At 45.5% G+C, this 12352-nt stretch overlaps 2 protein-coding genes across 2 annotated transcripts; both read right to left on the bottom strand.

Moving 5' to 3' along the window:
• Nucleotides 1-572: 572 nt before the first annotated feature.
• On the bottom strand, nucleotides 573-3236 carry LOC128484011 (DC-STAMP domain-containing protein 2-like). The gene has a single exon (XM_053460330.1). The coding sequence runs from the start codon at nucleotides 3234-3236 to the stop codon at nucleotides 573-575; it is 2664 nt and encodes an 887-aa protein (XP_053316305.1).
• Nucleotides 3237-7139: 3903 nt separating this feature from the next.
• On the bottom strand, nucleotides 7140-9791 carry LOC128484010 (DC-STAMP domain-containing protein 2-like). The gene has a single exon (XM_053460329.1). It carries the CDS (start codon nucleotides 9789-9791, stop codon nucleotides 7140-7142), a length of 2652 nt encoding a protein of 883 aa, XP_053316304.1.
• Between the last annotated feature and the right edge of the window lie 2561 nt (nucleotides 9792-12352).

Raw genomic sequence — 12352 nt, 5'->3', positions numbered from 1 at the left:
GGTAACTTTCTTTTTAGTTTTCCCATTATATATTTTTCGGTAGCATTAAAATATAAGTATTACATTTAAAGAGATGCTGAAACCTGTGAATTTGGCGATTAAAGCCAGCAAAACTAAATACCTCCCAGATGCGAATGGCTTTGAAAATGATGCATCAGTCTAGTTCTGTATTCAGCAGGTATAGACGATCTACTGTCAGCAATACTGACCTAAAGTGCTAGCTTCTGTTGGATCTGCTTGTCATAAGAATGGATTGGGCATTCAGTTGGCAGTAACGACTCACATCTGGGGACATTAAATATTGAAAGGAATACGTACAGTAGACCTGAAGTATTAATCCTTTTTTGTTCGTTTTCTAAAAAAATAATAAAAAAGAACATTTAAAATGTCTTAAAAGAAACCTGCTATTTGTTTTCCCAAACCCAAAGTCAAAATTTATTTAAGAGTGAAAGGCGCAAAAAACTGTGGTCTAAACCAGCAGGAACAGGATGCAAGCCGATTCACTTGGTGGTGAAGGGATTACAAAGGAAATTTAGGTAGAAGAAGGGGTGGGTATAGTTCTGAATTCCATTCTAGTTTCCACCTCCATTCTTCACCGCCCGCCGTCCTCTCCTCCTGGGTGGCCTCTGCCGCGCGGGGGTGACCAGATCCCTCTTCCTTCGTGCTTCTGTCCACTTTGTGAATGGGGGGGTCGTGTGGTCCTCAGAATCTGAAGAGTCAGTGTCCTCTGTTGAGTTCTGATATTCAAAATCTGTATCTTCAGAGTCCTCACTGGATTCAACCTCACTGATTCCTGAGCTCTCATCTTCCTCCCTGCCACGGACCTCCTCCTTATACTTCTCCAGGAGCTTCTCGCCTAACGCTGCTCTGCTACCCTGGCTACGGAGAACCTGTTTGAGGCGATCCTTCACAACCTCTTTCAGCTTCTTCCTCTTTCCTTTCTCTTCAGCCTTAATGGTTTTCATGGCATCGATCCAGAGGTGGACCTGTTCTTCGTCACTGGAGTCGACCTCCTCTTCGATAGCCTCAGAGTATGCCAGTGGAGCCATACAAATTGTGCAGATGTTATTAAGGATCTCAAAGCAGCCCCTGCAGTACATCCCTTTACAGCCTGGGGTGATGCAGGCCACGCAGTCCTGCCCCTCGCTGCCAGTGATTGTCTTGGCACATGCCATGCAGTACTGCTCATTGGTGCCCAACAGCTGGGCAAACCAGCGGCACCCGGGGAGTTTTGCCGCCAGGACCTGCAGGAAGCTAGAGTGCCCCCCGTCCTCTGCATTCATCCTCACGCTCCTGATCAAGGAGTCCTCAATGTTTGTGCGTTTGGTTATCAAGTTGTTGTAAAGAAAACAGATGCGCTCCTGCTCACGGGATGGGTAATAATAGGCACAGATTACGCGCTGCAGCCTCCGTATGTAGACGCCAAATATCGCAATGAGGAAGCACAGGCCATACATTGAACCTATGAGTATGTATCCTTTAAAGTCTGGGGCGGACGGAGCGACTAGGCATTTCTTTGACAAAACTGTCAAGTTCCCTCTCTGAAGGATGTCAAACGCAGACACCACATTGGAGAAGATTTCGCTGGCATAACCGGAGCCGTTGATCAGCACAGAGAACGTCACCGGAGCTCTGGCAACCACGTCCGCTTGCAGCAGGTAATACACCATGTCCAGCACCCAGTAGATGATGAAGTCCATCACCATCATAAATGCGACCACCAGAACATTTCGGAAGACGTTGATGATGTCAAAAGAATATCCCTTCCTCTCACGTTTGGTCAGGTAAAGCGAACCTGGCAGGATGAAGTTGTAGGCCTCTCTGGCGGAAAGGGGCAGGAGGGTTCTGCGCCCTTGCTTGGCTCTCATCACGTCCAGCTCTATGAAGGACCGCGTTATGTAGATATTGTCGTGGTTATCTTCATAGAGGTACTTGCGCTGGTACCGAGCGGCCATGATGTAGATGAAGAGGCAAACAAATGTCATTGAATAGCTGAACATGCTGAGCACATCCAGATAGGGGTTCAGTGTGCTCTGCACTTCGCTCATGATGCCGACTGCCACCTGCTTGATGCTCTTGCTGGAGTTCAGGTTTATGTCGAAGTCGTGAATAACCGTCACGTTAAACTCAAACTTGTCCTTGATGTTGCGGAGCATGTTGATGATGGGGTTTTTCACATGCTTTCGGACATATTTCTGGAGATACTTTGGCAGGAGGCATAGGATTGTAGCGGTTTTAGCCAGTCCACACAGCGGTTTGAAGGCGTCCACAATGTAGCACAGGAATGACAAGAATGGCATCACCTGGAAGCACTGATTCCGTGCCGTGTCAAATATTTTCCTGCACTTTAGATAGGGAACTTCCAGTTCCTCGTTACAGACCTCCCCGATATTGGCGATAAAACGCCACACATTCCGCAGGACGCGTCCGATGTGCTTCACTCCGTCTGTCACCGTCTTGAAGAACTTTCTGGCCCGATCGGCCACTCCTTTCAGCCTCTGGCCGATGTTCCTCAGAATATCCAGCGCACTCACTAACGGCCTTTTAACTTTTTCCAGGAGCTCCTTGGTCTGGTTCATGGCCAGTTCCACGCCGCAGGACACGGACTCAGATGAGCGCCGGAAATTCTCCAAGGTGTTGGCTGCAGGTCCCTGTAAGGCCAGCGAGAAGGCGACCAGGAGCACGATGGTCTTGCCCTCAATTGAGAAGAGCTGGGGCAGCATAAGGAACACTGTGACCCGCATCTTCATGAAGAAGGCCATGCCGAGGGTGAGGAGGATGCAGATGACCACTGAGGACACGATGCAGTACTTCAGGCTATAGTTCTTCACAAAGAGGACGATGGCCGCATACATGGCGGTGAGAATCAACCCAAAGGTGAAGGCGCCACAGCTCCTCAGAGAAGATTTCACCGCGTTGTCCTCTCGGAGTTGGGCTCTCACCTCCTTTTTGTCCTCGTCAATGTAATCCTCGGCGCTCACTTCCTCGACCTTCACTTCTTCAGGGCACAGGTTTGACAAGCAATCGCGGGAGCAGTCACAGGGGCAGTCGCGAGGGCAGTCGCAGTCCCGCGGGCAGTCGCAGGGGCAGTCGCAGGGGCACTTGCGCTTGCAGGGGCACTTGCAGGAGCAAGGACAGTTGCAGGAACAGGCGCAGGGGCAGGCACGCCGGCATAGGCCACATGTGGTTTTGCAGCAGGTACACATCCATTCCCAGGGGCCTAGTGTTGTCCCCATCTCGTCAGTTGTTTTTGCGACAATATCTGCCCTGACTTGCCTCACTCAGCGATCACAAAAGCAGGAGGAGAAATGGGTCAAAATGAAGAAATAAAAGTCAGTCTCTTTACTAATCTTTTGCACTACTGGAGGTTCAGTCACTACAAGTAGCTTGCTGTCTCCTCTAGTACTGAAGCTCCACGCCCAGTGTGAGGTTATTATGCTCTGATGATGTCACAATAGCACTGCTGTCATGACAGGGAGAGCAGGGCACATGCCAGCACCTACGGGGGAGGGGCACCTTGCTTTTTATAAAGATGAACTGACATAACGGTTATGAGAAGCTTATTAAACTATATATATATATATATATATATATATATTTATCTCTCTCTTTCTCTCTCTCTCTCTCTATATATATATACATTAAATTACATATCCTTTAAGCCATAAAATCTGGTTGTAGTCAGAAAAATCTGTGCGGCACAATTCAGTCCTTGACTAAAAGATAATAAAGGGTATGAGCCAAAATGCATGTAAGGACCATATCACGTAATGAAACCACAAGGGTTTGCTTTGAGAGCAGCCAAACCTCTTTACCAGCAGTTAGACCAAAGGGACTGTAGAAAGAGACCTGAGGTATCTAAAGTGTAAAATGACAGACACATGTTTCTAATTTAAGTTGGTGGAGATCCCAGAACAGTACTGAATGCCCAATTATTGCTTTGGCAGAAATCCCTTAACAGTATGCAAGGATCTCAGCAACTCGGAAATTGGGCTCATTTGCCTCTTATAATTCTAAGTCTATTATTCACAGAACTTGACAAAGTCACTGGGTCAGCATTGAGAGGGTTAAACACCCTTGCTATAAGGTTTTGTTTTTGCTTTACTTGTCCAGTGTGTTTATTTGGTTTTACACCATTAAGATCAATTAAAGTTTAGTCAGGTCATTGAGTCAATTGTGGCTAACTCTGGTTTTGGAGCCTCCTCGTGTATACCGCCTTACTAATCCAACAGACATCTTGGCAGAGGTGCCCCTACCATCTAGGTGCCCTGCCCAGGGTTGCCTGTATGTTAATGCCGGTCTACCTTTTGGGGCTTACATCCTAATGACATTTTCACCACACCACAAGATTGCAGAGTAGAAAAAATGTGTCACGCAGAAAGATTCATTTCAGCGGCTTATGTGTGTATGCAGGGTGGAAGCCACTAAAACTGGCTAGGAGAATGGCTTAGCTGTATAAGTAATAGATACATTGATACTGTTCAAACCTGACATTGATTTACCCTTGCAGCTTTTTCGCTGAGGCAGCTGTTTCAAAATTCATATCAGTATATTGGAATCTTTGAACTCTCCTCAGTTGGCCATATACTAACAGTTTCATAAACTAATGAGATACATTGTTTTATTAGTGTCATTTTGTAGTGATTTAGTTTACTTCAGGGAAGCTGAGATCTATGTCTCACTGTGGAACAGGCAGCATTATCTAGTCATTTCCCTGCCCCTTGAAGTTTTTTGAAGCATATATTAATGTCTTAAATCTGTAATCTTTAAACATCGTGGCATATGTTTTAGTGTATGGAACTGCAAAATCTAGGACTTGAAAGGAAATCTAGGAAAGTGAAAGGTACAAAATGTATTTTAAGTAGATTCAAAGTAAACCTGTGTTTAAACTCTGTTTAAAGTTTGTTGGTTAAATTATTTTACACTACATTACAATGAGAGATGGACAGTGTGGAGAAAACCCAACTAAGGTCTAGATTGGTTAAAGTTAAACTCTAGCCACGATATGTCTTTTGATGTTTGTGATAGCCGAGGGTCACCTATTATTTTCCTGTTTTTTATGCAAAAGCATAGAGCGATTAATCAGAACTCGTTTGCGCTGTTTCCCTGCCCTCAGCTTTTTGCCTTGCTGGAGATGCGTTCCATTGAACAGCTCTGGAGCCGCAGTGTCTCCAGCAGGTGTTTATTCCTTTTCTTTCACGTAAACAAAACCCCAAAATATTCAAGTAGGTCCTATGTACTTTAATATGCATTAATCGTTGGTAAGGTATTTTGGGGCTGGATCCATTCTTCTTTGTATGCCAAAAGCTCTGATTCCCCCCCCCACACAAAATACTCTTTGATTTCATAGATAACAGGATGCCACACTCCTAGGCCTGATGGCAGAAAGGGTGGTGGTGTAGGCATCCTTCTCTCACCTGACTGCACCTTCCAGCATATACCAAGCCCTCCCTCCCTCTCATTCTGTTGCTTTGAAGTTCACACAATCCATCTTTTCTCTCCACTCTCTCTTCAAATTGCTGTCATATATTGCCCTCCAGGCCCTACCTCACAGTTCTTTGACTGCCTGGCTCCCTTTCTTCCTCTCTCCTAATATCCCCTGCCTTATTCTGGGTGACTTTAACATTCCTTTAGATATATCTAACAACTCTGCTAGCTCTAAACTCCTCTCCCCGACATCCTCCTCTGGTCTGAGGACACTCACTTGATCTGGTTTTCTCCAGACATCCTCCTCTGGTCTGAGGGACTTCCTTATCTTCCTTGCACGTCGCTCCTCTTCTGCTTCCCCACTCTGTGAAACCCTCCACTGGCTCCCAATTGCCTTTAGAATTACATTTAAAATCCTGGTACTGACATATAAGGCCATCCATAATACGGTTCCTCCATACATTTCTGACCTCATTAGCAAATACTCTCTTACTCGATCCCTACGTTCTTCCCATGGGCTAAGGCACTCCTCCTCACTTATCACCTCTTCCTTTTCCCGTCTACAAGATTTCACTCGAGCTGCCATATATCTCTGGAATCTACTCCCAAGGAACCTTCAGCATTCACCCTCCCTCCCTCCCGACATTCAAGAAACATCTCAAAACCCACTTCTTCAGAGAAGCATACCATCTTAGCTGCTAGAACTTCCTTGTCATTGATACAACCATCACACTACCTCTCACAGTTTCTCTGTGCCTTATGTTTGTCACCCCATTCCCTCAAGATTGTAAGCTTGCGAGCAGGGCTCTCTCTGTCAATTCTTGTCTTGTCATATCCCTTGAATTCATGTACTGTAGTAAGCCCTGCGTAAACTATTGGCGCTATATAAATAAAAGATAATAATAATAATAATAATAATAATAATAATAATGGGGAATGATCTATACGCGTGTTTGGCTTAATTTACTGAGTGGTAAAATGTGACTTGCACCCCATCTTCTTTTTTTATCCCTATGTTCATATCTACTACAATTTAAATAGAAGCAGTACACATTAGTACTCATAAACATCTGGGACTATGCTATGCAGCTTATACTACAACATGACCATTGAATCTGAATGCGGGAATTGACCATTCGGGTAACTTTCTTTTTAGTTTTCCCATTATATATTTTTCGGTAGCATTAAAATATAAGTATTACATTTAAAGAGATGCTGAAACCTGTGAATTTGGCGATTAAAGCCAGCAAAACTAAATACCTCCCAGATGCGAATGGCTTTGAAAATGATGCATCAGTCTAGTTCTGTATTCAGCAGGTATAGACGATCTACTGTCAGCAATACTGACCTAAAGTGCTAGCTTCTGTTGGATCTGCTTGTCATAAGAATGGATTGGGCATTCAGTTGGCAGTAACGACTCACATCTGGGGACATTAAATATTGAAAGGAATACGTACAGTAGACCTGAAGTATTAATCCTTTTTTGTTCGTTTTCTAAAAAAATAATAAAAAAAGAACATTTAAAATGTCTTAAAAGAAACCTGCTATTTGTTTTCCCAAACCCAAAGTCAAAATTTATTTAAGAGTGAAAGGCGCAAAAAACTGTGGTCTAAACCAGCAGGAACAGGATGCAAGCCGATTCACTTGGTGGTGAAGGGATTACAAAGGAAATTTAGGTAGAAGAAGGGGTGGGTATAGTTCTGAATTCCATTCTAGTTTCCACCTCCATTCTTCACCGCCCGCCGTCCTCTCCTCCTGGGTGGCCTCTGCCGCGCGGGGGTGACCAGATCCCTCTTCCTTCGTGCTTCTGTCCACTTTGTGAATGGGGGGGTCGTGTGGTCCTCAGAATCTGAAGAGTCAGTGTCCTCTGTTGAGTTCTGATATTCAAAATCTGTATCTTCAGAGTCCTCACTGGATTCAACCTCACTGATTCCTGAGCTCTCATCTTCCTCCCTGCCACGGACCTCCTCCTTATACTTCTCCAGGAGCTTCTCGCCTAACGCTGCTCTGCTACCCTGGCTACGGAGAACCTGTTTGAGGCGATCCTTCACAACCTCTTTCAGCTTCTTCCTCTTTCCTTTCTCTTCAGCCTTAATGGTTTTCATGGCATCGATCCAGAGGTGGACCTGTTCTTCGTCACTGGAGTCGACCTCCTCTTCGATAGCCTCAGAGTATGCCAGTGGAGCCATACAAATTGTGCAGATGTTATTAAGGATCTCAAAGCAGCCCCTGCAGTACATCCCTTTACAGCCTGGGGTGATGCAGGCCACGCAGTCCTGCCCCTCGCTGCCAGTGATTGTCTTGGCACATGCCATGCAGTACTGCTCATTGGTGCCCAACAGCTGGGCAAACCAGCGGCACCCGGGGAGTTTTGCCGCCAGGACCTGCAGGAAGCTAGAGTGCCCCCCGTCCTCTGCATTCATCCTCACGCTCCTGATCAAGGAGTCCTCAATGTTTGTGCGTTTGGTTATCAAGTTGTTGTAAAGAAAACAGATGCGCTCCTGCTCACGGGATGGGTAATAATAGGCACAGATTACGCGCTGCAGCCTCCGTATGTAGACGCCAAATATCGCAATGAGGAAGCACAGGCCATACATTGAACCTATGAGTATGTATCCTTTAAAGTCTGGGGCGGACGGAGCGACTAGGCATTTCTTTGACAAAACTGTCAAGTTCCCTCTCTGAAGGATGTCAAACGCAGACACCACATTGGAGAAGATTTCGCTGGCATAACCGGAGCCGTTGATCAGCACAGAGAACGTCACCGGAGCTCTGGCAACCACGTCCGCTTGCAGCAGGTAATACACCATGTCCAGCACCCAGTAGATGATGAAGTCCATCACCATCATAAATGCGACCACCAGAACATTTCGGAAGACGTTGATGATGTCAAAAGAATATCCCTTCCTCTCACGTTTGGTCAGGTAAAGCGAACCTGGCAGGATGAAGTTGTAGGCCTCTCTGGCGGAAAGGGGCAGGAGGGTTCTGCGCCCTTGCTTGGCTCTCATCACGTCCAGCTCTATGAAGGACCGCGTTATGTAGATATTGTCGTGGTTATCTTCATAGAGGTACTTGCGCTGGTACCGAGCGGCCATGATGTAGATGAAGAGGCAAACAAATGTCATTGAATAGCTGAACATGCTGAGCACATCCAGATAGGGGTTCAGTGTGCTCTGCACTTCGCTCATGATGCCGACTGCCACCTGCTTGATGCTCTTGCTGGAGTTCAGGTTTATGTCGAAGTCGTGAATAACCGTCACGTTAAACTCAAACTTGTCCTTGATGTTGCGGAGCATGTTGATGATGGGGTTTTTCACATGCTTTCGGACATATTTCTGGAGATACTTTGGCAGGAGGCATAGGATTGTAGCGGTTTTAGCCAGTCCACACAGCGGTTTGAAGGCGTCCACAATGTAGCACAGGAATGACAAGAATGGCATCACCTGGAAGCACTGATTCCGTGCCGTGTCAAATATTTTCCTGCACTTTAGATAGGGAACTTCCAGTTCCTCGTTACAGACCTCCCCGATATTGGCGATAAAACGCCACACATTCTGCAGGACGCGTCCGATGTGCTTCACTCCGTCTGTCACCGTCTTGAAGAACTTTCTGGCCCGATCGGCCACTCCTTTCAGCCTCTGGCCGATGTTCCTCAGAATATCCAGCGCACTCACTAACGGCCTTTTAACTTTTTCCAGGAGCTCCTTGGTCTGGTTCATGGCCAGTTCCACGCCGCAGGACACGGACTCAGATGAGCGCCGGAAATTCTCCAAGGTGTTGGCTGCAGGTCCCTGTAAGGCCAGCGAGAAGGCGACCAGGAGCACGATGGTCTTGCCCTCAATTGAGAAGAGCTGGGGCAGCATAAGGAACACTGTGACCCGCATCTTCATGAAGAAGGCCATGCCGAGGGTGAGGAGGATGCAGATGACCACTGAGGACACGATGCAGTACTTCAGGCTATAGTTCTTCACAAAGAGGACGATGGCCGCATACATGGCGGTGAGAATCAACCCAAAGGTGAAGGCGCCACAGCTCCTCAGAGAAGATTTCACCGCGTTGTCCTCTCGGAGTTGGGCTCTCACCTCCTTTTTGTCCTCGTCAATGTAATCCTCGGCGCTCACTTCCTCGACCTTCACTTCTTCAGGGCACAGGTTTGACAAGCAATCGCGGGAGCAGTCACAGGGGCAGTCGCGAGGGCAGTCGCAGTCCCGCGGGCAGTCGCAGGGGCACTTGCGCTTGCAGGGGCACTTGCAGGAGCAAGGACAGTTGCAGGAACAGGCGCAGGGGCAGGCACGCCGGCATAGGCCACATGTGGTTTTGCAGCAGGTACACATCCATTCCCAGGGGCCTAGTGTTGTCCCCATCTCGTCAGTTGTTTTTGCGACAATATCTGCCCTGACTTGCCTCACTCAGCGATCACAAAAGCAGGAGGAGAAATGGGTCAAAATGAAGAAATAAAAGTCAGTCTCTTTACTAATCTTTTGCACTACTGGAGGTTCAGTCACTACAAGTAGCTTGCTGTCTCCTCTAGTACTGAAGCTCCACGCCCAGTGTGAGGTTATTATGCTCTGATGATGTCACAATAGCACTGCTGTCATGACAGGGAGAGCAGGGCACATGCCAGCACCTACGGGGGAGGGGCACCTTGCTTTTTATAAAGATGAACTGACATAACGGTTATGAGAAGCTTATTAAACTATATATATATATATATATATATATATATATATATATATATATATATATATATATATTTATCTCTCTCTTTCTCTCTCTCTCTCTCTATATATATATACATTAAATTACATATCCTTTAAGCCATAAAATCTGGTTGTAGTCAGAAAAATCTGTGCGGCACAATTCAGTCCTTGACTAAAAGATAATAAAGGGTATGAGCCAAAATGCATGTAAGGACCATATCACGTAATGAAACCACAAGGGTTTGCTTTGAGAGCAGCCAAACCTCTTTACCAGCAGTTAGACCAAAGGGACTGTAGAAAGAGACCTGAGGTATCTAAAGTGTAAAATGACAGACACATGTTTCTAATTTAAGTTGGTGGAGATCCCAGAACAGTACTGAATGCCCAATTATTGCTTTGGCAGAAATCCCTTAACAGTATGCAAGGATCTCAGCAACTCGGAAATTGGGCTCATTTGCCTCTTATAATTCTAAGTCTATTATTCACAGAACTTGACAAAGTCACTGGGTCAGCATTGAGAGGGTTAAACACCCTTGCTATAAGGTTTTGTTTTTGCTTTACTTGTCCAGTGTGTTTATTTGGTTTTACACCATTAAGATCAATTAAAGTTTAGTCAGGTCATTGAGTCAATTGTGGCTAACTCTGGTTTTGGAGCCTCCTCGTGTATACCGCCTTACTAATCCAACAGACATCTTGGCAGAGGTGCCCCTACCATCTAGGTGCCCTGCCCAGGGTTGCCTGTATGTTAATGCCGGTCTACCTTTTGGGGCTTACATCCTAATGACATTTTCACCACACCACAAGATTGCAGAGTAGAAAAAATGTGTCACGCAGAAAGATTCATTTCAGCGGCTTATGTGTGTATGCAGGGTGGAAGCCACTAAAACTGGCTAGGAGAATGGCTTAGCTGTATAAGTAATAGATACATTGATACTGTTCAAACCTGACATTGATTTACCCTTGCAGCTTTTTCGCTGAGGCAGCTGTTTCAAAATTCATATCAGTATATTGGAATCTTTGAACTCTCCTCAGTTGGCCATATACTAACAGTTTCATAAACTAATGAGATACATTGTTTTATTAGTGTCATTTTGTAGTGATTTAGTTTACTTCAGGGAAGCTGAGATCTATGTCTCACTGTGGAACAGGCAGCATTATCTAGTCATTTCCCTGCCCCTTGAAGTTTTTTGAAGCATATATTAATGTCTTAAATCTGTAATCTTTAAACATCGTGGCATATGTTTTAGTGTATGGAACTGCAAAATCTAGGACTTGAAAGGAAATCTAGGAAAGTGAAAGGTACAAAATGTATTTTAAGTAGATTCAAAGTAAACCTGTGTTTAAACTCTGTTTAAAGTTTGTTGGTTAAATTATTTTACACTACATTACAATGAGAGATGGACAGTGTGGAGAAAACCCAACTAAGGTCTAGATTGGTTAAAGTTAAACTCTAGCCACGATATGTCTTTTGATGTTTGTGATAGCCGAGGGTCACCTATTATTTTCCTGTTTTTTATGCAAAAGCATAGAGCGATTAATCAGAACTCGTTTGCGCTGTTTCCCTGCCCTCAGCTTTTTGCCTTGCTGGAGATGCGTTCCATTGAACAGCTCTGGAGCCGCAGTGTCTCCAGCAGGTGTTTATTCCTTTTCTTTCACGTAAACAAAACCCCAAAATATTCAAGTAGGTCCTATGTACTTTAATATGCATTAATCGTTGGTAAGGTATTTTGGGGCTGGATCCATTCTTCTTTGTATGCCAAAAGCTCTGATTCCCCCCCCCCACACAAAATACTCTTTGATTTCATAGATAACAGGATGCCACACTCCTAGGCCTGATGGCAGAAAGGGTGGTGGTGTAGGCATCCTTCTCTCACCTGACTGCACCTTCCAGCATATACCAAGCCCTCCCTCCCTCTCATTCTGTTGCTTTGAAGTTCACACAATCCATCTTTTCTCTCCACTCTCTCTTCAAATTGCTGTCATATATCGCCCTCCAGGCCCTACCTCACAGTTCTTTGACTGCCTGGCTCCCTTTCTTCCTCTCTCCTAATATCCCCTGCCTTATTCTGGGTGACTTTAACATTCCTTTAGATATATCTAACAACTCTGCTAGCTCTAAACTCCTCTCCCCGACATCCTCCTCTGGTCTGAGGACACTCACTTGATCTGGTTTTCTCCAGACATCCTCCTCTGGTCTGAGGGACTTCCTTATCTTCCTTGCACGT

This window comes from Spea bombifrons, chromosome 3, assembly GCF_027358695.1.
Source record: "Spea bombifrons isolate aSpeBom1 chromosome 3, aSpeBom1.2.pri, whole genome shotgun sequence".
In the NCBI taxonomy this organism is placed as follows: Eukaryota; Metazoa; Chordata; class Amphibia; order Anura; family Pelobatidae; genus Spea; species Spea bombifrons.
This window is presented reverse-complemented; position numbering and strand designations above follow the sequence as displayed.

Coding starts and splice junctions, on each gene's coding strand:
- LOC128484011 (XM_053460330.1), bottom strand. CDS start 3,236: ATGGGGACAACACTAGGCCCCTGGGAATGGATGTGTACCTGCTGCAAA.
- LOC128484010 (XM_053460329.1), bottom strand. CDS start 9,791: ATGGGGACAACACTAGGCCCCTGGGAATGGATGTGTACCTGCTGCAAA.